Source organism: Idiotropiscis lumnitzeri, chromosome 20 (genome assembly GCF_059441095.1).
Source record: "Idiotropiscis lumnitzeri isolate Australia: NSW breed Sydney's pygmy pipehorse chromosome 20, RoL_Ilum_1.0, whole genome shotgun sequence".
NCBI classification, from domain to species: Eukaryota; Metazoa; Chordata; class Actinopteri; order Syngnathiformes; family Syngnathidae; genus Idiotropiscis; species Idiotropiscis lumnitzeri.
In genome coordinates, this window is record NC_142410.1 from 11,613,411 (window position 1) to 11,629,527 (window position 16,117).

General features: G+C 46.5%; 1 protein-coding gene across 10 annotated transcripts in view; it reads right to left on the reverse strand.

The window, feature by feature from the left end:
• The window catches only part of nrxn1a (neurexin 1a), a 57,877-nt gene that overhangs the window by 16,185 nt on the left and 25,575 nt on the right, over positions 1-16,117 (reverse strand). For 7 of the 10 annotated variants that reach the window (XM_088284385.1, XM_088284392.1, XM_088284390.1 and 4 more), the window contains 10 exons: positions 13,869-14,170; positions 12,653-12,676; positions 9,954-10,115; positions 8,139-8,210; positions 7,419-7,643; positions 7,153-7,300; positions 6,361-6,491; positions 5,785-6,037; positions 2,886-3,089; positions 1,600-1,626 (listed from right to left, as the gene is read on the reverse strand). In XM_088284385.1, the coding sequence (XP_088140511.1) occupies positions 1,600-1,626; positions 2,886-3,089; positions 5,785-6,037; positions 6,361-6,491; positions 7,153-7,300; positions 7,419-7,643; positions 8,139-8,210; positions 9,954-10,115; positions 12,653-12,676; positions 13,869-14,170 (1,548 nt within the window). The remainder of the gene's footprint in view (positions 1-1,599; positions 1,627-2,885; positions 3,090-5,784; positions 6,038-6,360; positions 6,492-7,152; positions 7,301-7,418; positions 7,644-8,138; positions 8,211-9,953; positions 10,116-12,652; positions 12,677-13,868; positions 14,171-16,117) is intronic. The other 3 variants (XM_088284387.1, XM_088284391.1, XM_088284389.1) reach the window with 2 other exon arrangements.

Consider the following 16,117-nt stretch of genomic DNA (forward strand, 5'->3'; position numbering starts at 1 on the left):
ACAATTGCGGGTTTATTTATTAACAACTAAGCGCTTTATTCTTGTAAAATTTCAGCTTTATATTCTTAAAAATTGAGATTTTTTTCTCTCCTCGTGTTACTTTACTGTCCTAAAATTGAGAATTTATTCTCCTTAAAAAGGCCGATTTTATTTTTCAAAATTACCAATCTTGAATAGTTTTATGAGGGTTGTAATATTCCAAATTTTACAGCTTAGTATGATTTATCCAATGTTTCGTAAAACAAAAATTTAATTTCCTCATTTAAAGAGTAATTTTCCCCCGATAATATTTAAAATATTTTGGACTCTCCCTGGTAAAAGTTTGTCTGTTTTCTTTCCTAAATTCAACACTGGTAGAAAGTGCAGCACAAGAGTTGACTGAATGGTAGCATGTCTAAAATGTGTCGGTCAGAGATTGGACGCGGGGCAGTGTGGCTGGCTAGCGGCGTTTCTATGGCAACGGCAGTCGTCCATTTCACCGCCTCCTTGCCGTCACGGCGCATTCGTCTCCCGCTTTGCCTCCCTCGCTCGCTTTCTTCCTCGCTCTGTGGTCGTGACAGACACAAACGCCACGCCAGGGAATTCAATTTCATCTGGGATTCGACTGCGCTCGCAGCAGCGTGACGGGAACGTCGCAAGCACACACACGCACACACACGTGCGGTATGAAGCCGTTTCCTAACATCCCTCTTGCGGCCGCAAACAAATAAAAGTCCCCGAGGCGTGGAGGTGCGGCACATATTTTTAATTAACACACTTGCCACGCTAGCACGTTAGCTTGTTAGCTCGAGCTTTCATTCCACCCGTGCCCATCTGTGCTAAAATGGCCGACCAGGACACACACACACACACACACACACACACACACTGAAAGCGACCATGTTATGAGAAAAGCTAAGTTGTAATTTCACGTCATTTTCGCTGCTGTCAGGAAAGTCATGACGAAAAGGAGTAATTAGAGCTTGCCTTCAAATGAAAATAATAAATCGACAATTAAAAAAAAATCGAAAAATAAATATGTAATATTAATAATAAATTGAACGTCCTGTTTGATGGAACAAACTTCAATCCAGCAACACTGAGGCAGCTCACACACACGTCACGTCCTGTTTGCGCTCTTATTTTGAAACCATTTCCGCAACACGACTGAGCAAAGCGACGCCGACGTTCCAAATGCGCAGAGGCGTTCCCAGCAGGCTTTGTTGCCGTTACAGGTCACACTTGTGAGCGTGTTCTGCCTCGTCACTGGACTATTTTCTACCGACTGGGTGTTGTTTCTTGTCCGGCATTACTGCTACTTTTGGGATTCAATTATTGGGACTTAGTGACAGCCTTGGCAAAAAAAAAAAAAAAGTGCTTTGAAAGTCCCCAATGCATTTTATTTGCTGACTTTAAAACGAGTCGGCTGGCCAGAGCATAATAATGAGCGCGGCATTTAACAGGCCGGCCTGCAGAATATGACGATCACCAACGACGGAACGCACGCACACGCACGCACATTGAATGACAGATTGCGATCAAATGAGTGAACACACACAATTGGCAAGAGGAAGAAAAAGAGGATGAGGATGCGGTTATGCGAGATGGAGGCTGACTTACTGGCGGTACAGTTTATCCTGATACAGTCTGGAGGGAGAGCAGAGCAGAGGGTTAATGCCGCACACGCGCACGCGGCCTCCACGCCCTGGGGACGCACACGTCGACACACCCCCAGCGCTTTACCACTCTCGGGCTCGGGCGACGACCCCACCGGGCGGCCATAGCGAAGATCTCACGCCCGTGTCGCCGCCCAGGCCGGAGTCGGAGTCTGTTTCCCCCCCCCCCCCTCCCCCGCCATTTTTGTCACTCGATGTGTCGCGTGGCGTCAACCGCAGAGAAGGCGTGGCTGCAGACAACCAGAGACCCACGCATGCGCCCCACTTGAAGACGTGTCGTGTTAAGAGGGGTACACGCATATCGACGGTCATTCGTGCCTCGCAAAGATTAGATTATCGAGTGGTGTCGGTTTTCTCACCGATTAAGGCAGAAAACCTTTTCATAAATGTTGAACCTGTTCAATATTTACAATCACAAATCATTGCGTGTTTCAAATTGCAATTTAGTAAAGTCTAAAGGATGATCCTAAGCGATTGTGTGGGATTTTTTTCCCCTCCCGATCTATATGCAGTTGCCGCGAAAAGATTATCCGGTGTTGTGTGGTGGAAAAGGCATCTATCTTCTCTGGTTGTGTCGCGCGTTTCAGTAGCTAGTCTCATAAGTCACTCGCCACGATAAAAATGACAAGAAGAGATTTTCTTTTACTATTCTTCACGCTGCCTCTCACAGGCCAGTCTTGGTACTACAACGGATGTGTGCGCGTGTCGCTATGCATGTACCCCGCTTCATTTTGTGAGTTGTCAAGTAGTTTGTGTTGTGTTTGTATCGCTGGGGGGCTGCACAGGTCCACTGGCAGTAAGCAGAGAGTGCAGCTTGAAGCTCGGACCCTCTGTTCGACAAAAACACAGCTGACCTTTGTTGGCCTTGTTGGAATGCCCAACATACAGTGGAACCTCCAAACGCTTTTCGGGGGGGAAATTGCTTGAAAGTCAAACAAAACCGGATGACATGATCTTGTGGAAAGTTACCAAAACAGTTTGTTACATGGAATGAGTCTTGGGCTTTGGTGAAGCAGCATGTGGCTCATGATTCAAATCAATTGCATGTTTGTGATGGAGAAAATTTGAGGGTAAATTCAAATAAAAATGAAGAGGTGCCACTGCAGCATCACCGCAAATGAATTGTATGCCTCATTTTGCGCAACGTCTGATTGGTGAACATGTCACGACATTCCAGTCGGATTCCCCTGGGAGGTAATCGCGAGGACGAGAAGGAATGCGTGCGAGTACCTAGGTTGACGGTGAGGCGCACGCGGCCGCCGTCCAGCTCCAGGCGCAGGGTGTCGGCCGAGTTACGGGACGTGGTTGCCATGAGAACGCCGTAGGCTCGCTGGGAGCGGAAGCGCAGCGACACGTCCTCCGCCTCCGTGTGCATGGCCATGGGCAGCTGCACCTTCATAAACTTGCTGCCGTCGTACGACAGGATGGTCGCGTCTGCGGGACAAAAGGGAGGCACGGACAGCGAGCGTGAGAGAGCGCCGTGAAATGTGCAGTCCGGTCGTTTGCAAGTTGCAAGCCTTGTATGTTGAATATATTTGATTTTTTATTTTCTGATTGTCCTGTTCAATTTTTTTTTTGGCCGAGTTCATTTTCAAGGGCCAAATTGCATGTTTGCGATGCCAACTGCACTGCACACATCCGTCTCGAGAAACTACGGAAAGTGTGTGAGATCGTATGCCTTCATCGACCACCCCCCGCTCTAAAAATAGCGTCGGCGAGATGCCGGCTTGCAGTGATCAGGTTGCATCAGAATATGCGGCAGCGGCGGCAAAGAAACGCTGGCAGCCCCAAGCCCGCAGCCACCATGCAACAAGCTCAGGTGATCCCATCTGCGTACTCATTTGCATATTCATCATGTTCTCACCTGCTGGGGCCAATCGTCAGCCGCTAAACCGTTTACCTCGGAGGACGGCGTTCGTTATTGGACAATTACATACGCGGCTAAATGCGTTCTCGCCATTTCTTTCTTTCCCTCTCCGATGCTTTTCTCTCGCTCTCTTTCTGCGTTCCTACTTTGCTTTCCACCCCCTTCGCTCTTCCTGTTTCCGCGGGAGACGGCGGGAGCCAAGGCAAAAACAACAGAACAGGAAGAGAGGGAGGCTCATGCATACTGATGAGGGGGAGCGTGTGTGTGTGTGGCCATGTCAGAAGAAGTGAGCGAATTTATGTGTGAACAGAGGAGGGTTTAGTTAAGTGAGGGAGGCGGAAGATGTTGGTTAAAATGCAAATGAAGCCTCATTAATGGTGAGGCAAGAAGAAGAAAAGAAGAACAGCACGTGCTGTTTTTCACACCTATCGGTCTTTACCGACAACGTAATATTCCCTTTGATTGCGGCGGCTTCGTTTTGCAGACGAGAAGAGAAAAGCTCCACGCGTCGCCGTCATGGCGCTGCCATGTGGCAAAAAGAATTTTTCAAATCACGTCACGCCCCATTGAAAACATAAACTAATGATGTCATTAAAAAGACAAAAAAAAAGGCTTTGTCACACGTGAATTAAAAGTTCTCCAAAATATTATAAAATGATGAGAAACCTTTTTTTTTTGCAAAAGATGGAAAAAAATACTAAATGTTTGTGATTTATTATTTAAAAAAGGCAAACCCACTCGTAGATTCGCATACCCACAGATTTGATGACAAATTTGTTTTCAAGATTTTAGTCGTCGCAGCCCCCAAATAGTCTGCTATAATAAGCCGTGAAGCAATTTGTGTTGGTGTGATTTTATTATACTGCCCCTCGGTGGCCAAGTCGCACACAGCAAACGGAGCCGCAATGAATTCATGGCGAGGCACCCACCCACTGTTCAATTCTTGTCGTTCCGTTTTATTAGGTTATTACGAGACGTTTTGTCCAAGGCACCGCTGCAGTCAGAGTGATGTCGAAACACCGGCAGTTTCTATGCCCTGTTCTGTCTGAACGCCACAAACACGGAATTTTGTGACCAAGTCAATTGTGTAATTTTGCGCTTTGGGGGGGGGCATCAGAGGCCCCTTTCACACGGCCTGTAAACGGATCATGGCGTCGAATAATCTTTCAAAGAGGAAGCAGTGACAGGAAACGTGTTCGCACTAAGGAGAGTAAACAACGACGGCGGCGGCGGTGTTGTTTCGTTTTAGAAGAGAGGGGGTGGAACAAAGAGCGGCAGAGGAGGATGAGGAGGGAGGGAGCGATGGAGGATGTAAAAAAAAAAAAGAAAAAAAGAAAAAAGGGAGGAAGAAACCGCAGGTAGAAGGCGTAAACACGGCCAATCACGCTCTCCATCTGCTTCTCCATCTGTGCTTCCTTTAATCCAGCGACGCAGCAGTTAGTGACCGCTCAGTGCACACGCGCACGCACACGCTTTGGGATGAGAAACACTTTGGAGTCCGCCGCCGCGTCCTCTTGTCCGACTCCATCTCACCGGCTGTATCAGTCTCGCCGCCGCTGTTCACCCTCTCAATTTGCCGCTTTTTTTTTTTTCCCATCCTCATATCTCGCTGTCGAGATTCTCTCCCGCCGTCCCCTCACCTGCTGTCACGTCGCGTCCGTTCCGAGCCAGCGCCTCCGTTCCCGCCGCATCGATTGCGCCGCTCCTATCGCGTTTTTCACCTCCGCTGTGGCCCCTCGCTCCATCCGAGACTCCCTTTTTTTTTTTTCTTTTTGCACCGCCGAATCAAAATAAGACGTTAAGCTTTCTTACAAATGCGCGGATGGGCCGTCATTTTGTCATCCATCTTTACAAGGGTGTTTTTTTTGTTTTTTTTTAACGCGCACCGCTGCTGTGGGTAAAAACACGTCAACATGAAGACTGAGCTGGCGTCATGTCTTGACGAGCAAGCGGAACTCAAGAAATGATGAACATATATCGATGGTGGCGTTATTTTAAGACGACAAGAGCTCATTTGCATATTGACCGGCCTCATTTGAAGGTATCGAGTACGAATGAAAGCTGCCGATAACAGCCACTAATACTTAAGGCAAAAAAAATAAATAATCGGACATCAACTAAGTCCTCCTTGGCAATCGTTGGCGCTACTCATTTTCACCAGAAAACTGAAGCAAAGAAGGAACGCAAAAACATTTGTCCCAAGTTCTTCTGTTTTACCAAATGTGCAAATTGTTGTCCATAATTCAATTATCAGAGTCTGACCTCTCTCGCAGGAGCGTCCCAGGTATCCGGTGCCCGAGCAGTCACAGACGTAGCGGTTCCATCCCTCGCGGCAGACGCCGTTGTGCTGGCAGGGGTTGGACAGGCACTGCTTGGGCGGCTCCCTGGAGCACGACGGCTTGACGCCCACGGCCCGCTGGGCCTCGGCCAGCCGTCGGATGTCTTTGCTCTGGCCGTCCACAAACAGGTCACGGATGCAGCCCACGTAGCCGTAGTTCAGCAGCGCCGTCCACACCTGAGGCAGAGAGAAAGAAAAAAGGTCAAGCGAGACTTTGACATTTAGTAGTTTCTTAAAATCAAAATTTGGCGGCACAGCTCGGCAATAAACTCAAACCGTTTAATTAGCTTCTACTTGAGCAGAAACTCAAGCGAGCGTACAGTGTTAAGTTTTTGCATTGACGTGTGAATGCCGTTCAGTAGGATGGCGTGACGAGCGCATTCAATCTTCGTGTGCAAAAAGATGCAAGGGACCATCATTAAGTCAAAATATCCACAAATTCTTCTCAAGAGACTGGAGGCTTTTTTTTTTATTTTTTAACCCAAATTATCTTAATGCACCTCCGTGGGGAAGATGAGACCGGCGCGGTCCTCAGGAAGCCCCCCAAGGTAAAGAGTGTCGTCCAGGTCCAGGATCTCGTTGTCGCCGGGCGCCGTGTATGCCGTTCTCACGCTGTTCACCGAGATGGTCCCTGGAGACATTGTCACAACCACCATCATCATCATCATCCCGCCTCTCGCTTTGTACTCCTCCACAAGATAAGCGACGCAAATGTGCACCCTCATCCGTGAGTCATCATCGGCACTGGCGGCGAGCGAGCAACGGCCACCATTTTGTCATCAATAAATCACAGCCCGTTTATTTTTAGTCACGGCCGCCGCTAACAATGGAGAAGTAACGAGGGCGGGATGAGAAAAGTGAGTGCGCTGTTTGCAATTACAAAGTCATAAACAACGCGAGCGTATATCGATGTTGGATTCAATAAGCCGCCGTTTGTTTTCTGACGACAGACAGCAGGCAGACAAACACTATTACTGCCTTTTCCACAGGGGAGTTGCAAAGCGGGCAAATTTTAGCTCGGGCCCCCCGTCGTGCCAACAACGCCGTCCAAAAAGTGACGCGCTCGGAGAGGCGAGGCGGGGCGATGCCGTTTCCGCAACGTCCGCCGCTCCGGAGTCCATCTTGTCTCGTTTATGTCAGAAGATGCATGAGAGGGTTTTGCGTTTTGTTTGCACTGTGCAACAGAAGTCAAATACATTTGGGTGATCAAATCAAATAAAAAAAAAAGTCAACGGAGAGAAAAATTGCAAATAAATAGGAAAAAATCGAAAATGGGACGCATGGAGCGGTACCTGAGCGTCCGTCCCTCTGAAAGTCCACGTGGTACCATTCGCCGTCATTGACCTTCCTGTCGATGGCTTTCGTCTTGGTGGTTCCTGAGCCCATGTCCAGCAACAGGTAGAGGTGGCCGTCCAGCATCTCGATGGCAAAGAAATCCACCTGAACGGCCGACGGGACGTCACGTCAGCAGCGGCGGCGGTTCAAAGTTCACACAATCCAGTAAAAATGAAGCGGTCCCACTCGGGCTCAGAACACGGCTCCGCCCGCTTGCGTTTACCTTGACGGTGGGCGGCGTGCGAGGGTCCTTGCGCTGCATCTGCCGCGGCTTGCCGTGGCTGAACAGCATCAAGCCGTTGGGCTCGGTGGTCCTGAAGTCGAAGGAGATGGAGCCCGCCTTCTTGGCCGTCCACTTGCTGAGCGCCACGAAGGACTCGGGCGTGTCGAAGGTGACGGGATCCAGCGTGGCCACGCTCTCGCACTTGAAGGAGACCACGCCGCTCACCTGCGGGCGCGTCGGCGTAATTGAGACGTGAGATGGAGCTTATCGCCAATAAAACGCAATCCCGTCGGGATTGAAAAGACGCCAGCTTCTGCTCGCGGCGACTTTTAAACAACATAATCCTATTGAGCGGGAGGACAAAGTCTTTAAAGATGGTGTCGAATGAACCCCGACGATCGCGCGGGGACGCCAACATCTGCAAGATAGCGAGACCGTAAAATACAGTTGTGGTATTTAAGAACATATTTGCCCTTATCAAGGTTGTTATCCTTAAAGATAACGAATAAAATAACTACAACTAAAATAGAAAAAAAACATTTTGGCTTCACAAGAGAGCTGTAAAAAAATAACAACGCAATATTGGTGGCAGAATGTCACCTGTTGAGATTGAAAAGACAGTCGTTTGTGTGCTGCTGGCAACATTTCAACCACATGATCTCGTTTCGTCTTGAAAGCGGCTGCGGGACAATAAAGAGAAGACAATATGGCCGACTTTACCTTCATCTTTGGGTCTCCCTGTTTAGCGAGTCGAGACAGCTCCAGCCGCACATCGTTATTCTTGTACACCACCTTCAGGGGAGGGAAAAAAAAAAAAAGAAAAGCGAAAAAGAGAGATTTAAGGAAGCAGAAAGGATGAAACATGAAGTCACCTTTGAATCCCGAAAGATGGAGCCTTTTATTTTGAAGAACTTGTAATTGGACATCGGGGAGTGTTCTTTGATTATCAGCCCGTGTCAGAAGCGGCCACGCGCAAAAAGACTTTAGCCAGTCCTAAATGAAGTGGACTTGAAACCCACGGATACCACCCAAGACATTTTTTTTTCAGGCCGAGTACGAGTACTTGCATTTAAGTCCATCCATTTGAAATTTTTTTTTTTGCAAGAAATATGCAGACAAACGTCTCCAATTGGCATCTTTTTCATTTGAAATATAAAAGGTATGAATTTCAAGCATTGTCTTGCGTTCTTCCCGCTCCACCCGACACAGACCGCTCTCTGACAGCGCGGCAGAAGACGGCGCTTGTGCCGAGCATTCTGATGCGACCGGCGCAAACACAGGCTCGGCTTTATTAACCCGGAGCGCCTTCTTCACGCCGCCCCCTCCCACTCTGGAGGCCGCTGCCATCTTCCTTTGGCACGTTCGCACCAGTTCGCCACGGCCCGCATTAGTCGAGCACGATAAATAAAACATTCCAACGCGTTTACTGTAAATATTAAGTATGTTGAAATACGGTGAGACGAATGCAAGTTGACTAAATAACGAGAAATTTGTCCAAATAAATAAATTTGGTTTGACATGTTTTTATCAAGTGCAATAAAATCGATAGCGCATATTTAAATAAATAAAGAAAAATTTGCGAGTGGAGGAAAATCAACTTGAAATCAAATCAAACAATTCCAATTTAATCTCCGTGAGATACGTCTTCATGTTCTTGCACGAGCGATGACGGCGCAGCGCTATCAAATATGGCAACGTGCCGGCGTGGGTCCGCTTTAAACGCGATCCATCTTAATGGAGGCATACAACTCCGCGTTTGGCACGTCATCTGTCGCCTCGTTTTTGTTTACGACGCTCGCTTGCCGCGTGAATGAAAGAAACACACTCACGTGTGCGTGCATTTCTGTCCCGTCAGAACGGCTTGCGTTGAAGAAGCACGTGAGTCGCGGCCCGGCTAATTAGCATACGGCTAAGTCCCTCAACGGCGCTGCACATCGGCAATTCTCTCTGATGTCGGCGAGGTGTCTGGGAATTTTGCTGAGAATCTGCCAGTTGGAAGCATCTCTGTTTGTGGACGCGCTTTTTTTTTTTTTTTCTATGACGAGAATGTTGGTAAAATATGAGGAAAGGGATATGTCCAAGCAACCGACACGCTAATGACCATTTGCGGTCGACATCGTCATTGGAAAATAATAATTATTTATTGATTTATTTATTTAATTCCGGGTCAAGATTGAATGTGGCATGATCCACCAAACCAAAACGGGTGAAAGATGCTTCTCGGAATGTTTGCGCACGGACATCGGCGGTTATTTTTCAATTTCACGGCGGCGAACGGAACGTGCGGCTGCATGAGGGATGTAACTCAAAGAGATTTGTGACAGGATTAGTCCCGTCTAGGGATGCGGAATCGCTCGTAAGCGAATGAATCAGTCAGACGGAAGAAGTAACTGAGCGAAGGAGAATACAAATCGATCATTGTTTGAAGAGCCCGTAAAATGAATCCGGACGTTTGCTTTTAAATACATTCGACATGTTTGAAGATAAATACTGAAACAGAGAAAGGCCCGTCGACCACCGTCTAAACGTCCCCACCTCTTTCAAGCAGCCCATGAAGTTGTTGCTGACTGGCGAGCCGGGCAGGTCGGCCGTGCTGGGGCTCCCGCCCACGTAGAAGAAGTCGTCGGAGCCGAGCATGGTGTAGTCCTCCTGCGTGTAGCCCGTGGTGGTCAGGATGCCGTCCACCGAGATGGTCACCTACACAACAAAGCACAGGGAAAGGACACGCTATATACTCACAGCCAAAGGCGGCGCTAGCTAGGTGCACACCGGCCAAATTAGCCCCCCGTTACTCTGGCAACCAAATGTGTATGTGGCGGGGAGATGGCCTGATCGCTTTCGGGGAGATGTGTGTGTGTGTGTGTTTCTGATTTCGATGGAGTGCTGCGTGTCAGGAGTGAGTGTGTTGTTTCGTGAGGTCGTCCAGGTTGCGGTCGCCGGTGGAGGTTGTGTGATGGGGGGAGGGGGGGGCGACCATGTCAAATATCTTGGCTCCATGGTGTGGCCATCGGTTTCCAGGTCACTGGTGGCAGAGGTCTCGGTTTTTGGGCCGGTTATTCCACCCGACAGACGAACGATGACATTTGGCTTCGGTCTACGGCTACAAGTTTCTTCACCCAAATCTTGGTTCAGATTTTCTTGGCTGATGGTCTCGGGGAAAAATTGTGAGCTGCTATGACACCAAAGACTTTTGTCAGTTTGGTTCTTTGCGTTTCGAAGGCTGTCGGAGGTCGCATCGTCCAACCTCCAGAAGGAGGAAATGTTTGGAGAGATGAAGTAGCCCGGCTCTTTGTAGTGCTGCGAGTCTTTTGAATCCCGTCGACATTTGGGTGGAGGGGATTCCTCCTCATTCAGAGTTTGGCGACAAATTGTCTCCGATGTGTGATATAGTACCACGATAGAAGAGGATTTGTTGGACTTGGCTGTCGTTTTTCAAAGCAAGTCCCAAGTGGGGTGGTTAGCCCAGATGGAAAGATCTTGCCTGCCTCAAAGTTGTCGCGGTCAAACGTTTTCCAACCCAAAAGACTAAAGACTTTCTTCTGCAAGACCTCCCGGTGAGAAAAATGGCGTCCCAAGTAGGATTGGTAGCAGTAAGTCAATCCACGTTAAGATATTCAACTCCTGCCAACGCTAAACGTAGAAACCCGCTCACAAGACGTCAACCAGAACATGCGAGCGAACCAAACCAACACCATCGTCATGGCAATTAGCGCTGTGGCGGATGTCCACGCCCACTTCAGGGGTCACTTTGTCATGTGACGCTTTAACAAACAGTCACGGAAGCTCGCCCTAAAACGCCGACTCCACCTTTGCATTTTGATTGGATGTTCCCTTCTAATACAACTTTGAACAGTTCAACACACAATTTTGTCATCCAACACGTTCCCATCCTGTCACTTGAAGCTCGTTGTTAGCATCGCTACCGTTTGTCGGCAGTAGCGGGCGCAAGGTGTTTGTAGAGTCCGCAGGCTTCTTCGTGCTAGTTAGTAGGGTCGACGTACTCAGGTCAGGGTTTGGATGATGTTAGTAAGCGGCGATGGTGTTAGTGTGTTGTTAGTTGCCATGATGCTGTTAGTGGGGGGGGTTGCCATCTTGAGGGGGGGTAGTTTTTTTTTAATTTAATTATTTTTTTCAGCTCAGATGACACCCTGACGACAAACACACACACTTATTGATTCATACACACACTTACTTCCACGTGTTAGATGGCTCACAGCTCATTCCACAAGCAGATCTAAAAACATGCAGCGGGGTTGCGCCAAGACGATGATGATGGGATGATGACGCATGCAGCGGCAGCTGGGAACACCGCAAAACAAAGATCGTTCAAGCTTCATGCGCCGATGAAAGGGCCCTCGCACCCCATTTGTTCTGATGGCGTAGTTTGTCCACATTTGATGGCTCGGGCAATAAAAGCTTCACAATTGAGTTCGGGCACCGGAATTGGCCTAAAATGGCCGCCCTCAACAAAAATGGCCGACTGCTCTTCAGTTGTGCTCCTGCGTCAACGTTGACTGCTTCCAGTTGCTATTCAGGCTCATTTGGGCAAATTACACACGAGAATTTTCCCAAAATGGCTGCCTTATCCTAAAATGGCCGACATTCTTTTCAATTTTAGCTCTGAGAATGACTTAGCTACTAGGAGACCTGCTAGAAGATTCAGGCTTATTTGGACCACTTTCCTTGTCGCTGCTCCTCAAAATGCCAACCCGGTATTGGCCCAAAATGGCTGACTTAACAAAAATGGCTGACTTCCCGTTCAATTTTAGTCATGGGTAATTTTTTGGGGGGCTTCCAAGTTATGGAAAATGATTTGACTCGTCCACCCAATTTTGTAGTATTATATTCAACCGAAAGATTCCAGGAGGTCTGAAGCTGAGCGAGGTGATGAGTCGGATTTTGTGCATGCAAAATGTGGAGGCGTGGCGCTGGCATGCAGGTGACGAATGAGCCAATCAGAAGTTATCAGGCGGGGTAAAACAAGGGAAGAGAAAAGGGGAATAAAGAAAAAATAAAGTTTGGCAACTAGAGGGGGGGGTGAGGGCTGGGTGAGGAATAGATTTGTTTTATTTTAAGCTTAAAAAATAAAAATTAAAAATTAACAACCGCACTTATCCTTTTATTGCTTACACTTTTTGTTGTTGTAAAAAGGAAATAAGAGACGGACGGAGGGGGCAAAAGCCAAACTAAGAAACAATTAGAATGGTATCTACCGAACAATGGAATTTGTTTACCATAGCGTGTCCAATGCCTGAATGCTTTGTAGGAGAGGGGGGAAGAAAGGAAAGCAAATCAAAAACTGTGAACAGAAGGAATTGGAAAAAAAGGAACAAAGAAAAAAAAGAAAAAAAGCTCGAAAAAGAAGGCCCTCTGGCGAGGAGTGCTTTTCGCTAGGAGAAGGGCACAGGTTAGGTTAGTAGTATGAATCATTCCATGGATGGTGTTAGTTAGTTCCGCTGGCAGGTTAGTCACAAGTTAGTAGTCACAGCACGTTAGTTGTTGTTGAGTGGATGAGAAGAAGCACTCACCCATGAGATCTGCCGGACGGACGGCTGCAAACTAACAACAACACACGGACGCTGCGTAGCCACGACGACTTCGACATGAGCCTAAGCGAGCTCACCGTGGGGCGCCAAAGTCGGAAATACCACAACATTTCTTATTTCATGAAGGCGGCCATTCGATATTGACGAGAAGCCAGCAAGGTTCAATTTGCACGGCTACTGATCTCGATGCTCAAATGACTTTCTCCATTTTTTGGGGCTTTTCGGTGAATTTTGGCTTTGACTGGATTTTTGTTTATCAGGCACAGAAATTTGACACTTTCTTTCAATAATAAATATTTTAAGTGAAAGAATTGAAAAAGTGTACATTTCAAAGAAAATTGGATGTTTTTTTAGGTGTTATTAGGAAGAATGAAAATTCAAATTTAAGAAAAAACCTCAATTTAACATATATTTAACAATTAAAAAATGTTTATCTACTAAAAACAAAATACATATTTAAATGTATATTTTTTTATATTTAATAAAGAAAAAACATCCATCACTTTTAAAAATATAAATATAATTGGTCTCTGCAAAATTAAAAAAAAATTCAACTAAATAAAAAAATATTTACATTTTTTGACAATAATTTATACATTTTGGGAGTTACCTTGGTAGACATTTATAGAATAAAATGTTCATGTCACTTAAGCAAAATCAGTCAAATTGATTTTAGCGTATTATAAAGATATATTTTAAAAATTGTATTCTTAAAATGATTTTCTTGACTAATTTTTTATCGTAGCTTTACTTTGCCTGGTGCAACTCACTCTATTCACATTTGAATCAATTCTTAATCCACAATCAATTTCACACAATTGACAAAATTGTTAACAATCAATCCAGCCCAAAAGCCTTGGCGGAGGTCGGCGCCTTGCGAGCGCGACGAGGGCTGCGCGTTTACCTGTCTGAGGTTGCGGGTGACCTTGACGTCGTGCCAGGCGTTGTCGTTGAACTTGCCGTTGACGGGCTCCACCAGAGCCTCGAAGGCGCCCGAGCCCAAGTTGATGACCAGCGACACGGCGCCGTTCTTCAGCGCCAGGTTGACGTAGTCGGCCGACTTGCCCGTGTGCAGCATCAGCCCGTTGCGCTGCAGCGTCTTGAAGGACAGCGTGATCTCGTCGCTGCTCGACTGGATGGGGTTGGGCGACAGGTCGTAGCAGAAGAACTCGGAACCCTTGAAGGTGGCCACGTACTCCTCACGTGCTGTCAACACACACAAAAAAAAATTCAAATAATTTTTCTTTTCTTGACATAAGCCAGTATTTTTTTCCCTCTAGATTTAATGAAGACACATGAAGACGCATATTTTGAGAGGTTCATGTGTGGTAGGACAAAATAAAAATGGGTGGCTTGCTCGTTGAGTGCTAATTTGTACGATATAAAAAATAATTTTCAAAGACTTTAAAAACAAGAGAGAAGACGAATTGAATACAACAAGTTAATGATAGTGATTAGTACATTTCCTGGGCCGCGTCGCCTTCCCCCTACGCGTTCTGCTCCGAGATGACAAAATGGTGGGTGTTGATCACAACCAACCGGGGAAAACAAAGCTGGGAAAATATTCTTAAAGAAGCTCACAATGTTTGTTATTGTCAAGCAAATCCACACTGATGAATTAAAAAAAAAAAAAAAACACACACACACCCCTTCACCCCCCCCCACACACACACACATCCACTGCTCTGGCGCTAATTGTAGCATAGTGCACCGCGTAAACAAGCTTTGATCACTTGTGTGGGTTTGCAGCTTATGTCGAGCGAGCGCAAGATGAGTCGGGAGAGCCTTCCTAAGTCGTTACGACAGCCACGTCCGTCTGCCCAACCACCTCTTCTGCAGAGAGATCGAACGCAACACCAAAGTCTGACGCTCACATGTGACGCCTTAGCAAAAGCAAAAAGTTCATTCAATTTTATTTGGTAAATATTTGTAAAATACAAAAGATAAATGCAAATATTTAAAAAGGAGCTCTTTATATAAAATGAGAGATGCAGTCACAATTATTTTTATTACGTATTGAAAAATCAAGAGTTTTTTTTAATTGAAGAATATTGAGATTGCGATTTTTTCAAAATTACTAAAATATAAAAATGTAAAAAAAAAAATCATAATTGAATTCAATAAGAATATGATGGGAAAAAATTAAATCCAAATAAAATTAATATATTTTTAAAATGCTTTTGAATTATTTAAAATAAATAATCTAGCTAATTGAAAAACAAATAATACCACTGGAAAAAAATATTTTAACAAAAAGTGAAGGAAAAAAAAAACTCAAATCATCCTAAACAGAAAATACTAATCATCATCTATTGATGAAGGATATTTCTGAAATGCTGATGCGTGATTTTCTCCGTCGCCGCTCATCATACGCCGCCAAGACGTAGAATGGCGGCCAAGTGCAGCGCAAGCGGCCAATTAGAATTCCCCACCAATGGCGGCTTGCCTGGCACGCCGTTGGTGACCCCCGAGGACATTAGCCCAAGGTTTGGCAATCCATCATCCTTAAGCTCTCGGGCCTCTTATCTACTCGTGCGCGCGCACGCACATCCGCGCGAAAAGTCACAACGGTATCGAGTGTTGCATACGCGAGCGAGGGCGACGTGTTTTCCCGCACGGCCGCCATCTTGCAAACGGGTCGGGCCAGGGTAAGAGGACGAGAGAAGGGGCGGCCGTGTAATAAATCGAGTCAAGTGTAATAGCTTGTTGCGGCTGAGCCGGAGAAGAGCGTCCGAATGGAAATGGGGGCCGCACTCCAGTCAGGAGAATGGACAGAATAATGAAGAGGAGGAAGACGAGGGGGAGGCGGCAGAGAAGATGTCACAATTCAAAGAGCAATTATGGCAAATTGTCTTCCTTTTACGCGGAGAAGAAGAAGAAGATGCGGTGGCAATGTGTCGCCTGCCAGTCGCACTGTGTGATTACCGACTGGCAATGTTAATTAACTGCTGCGCGCGCGCGCGCGTGCGCGTGCAAGACAACTACACATGTGGGTAAGTATAGTCATTTATGTGTTGACATCCGATTGGTTGGACGATTTTTGTGGAAAATTACGTGACTGCCAAATGCGGTAACAAATCTTTTTTTTTTTTTTTTACAGAAAGAGGACTTAAAAAAAATAAATTGCATATTAAATTGCAATTGCAATAGTGA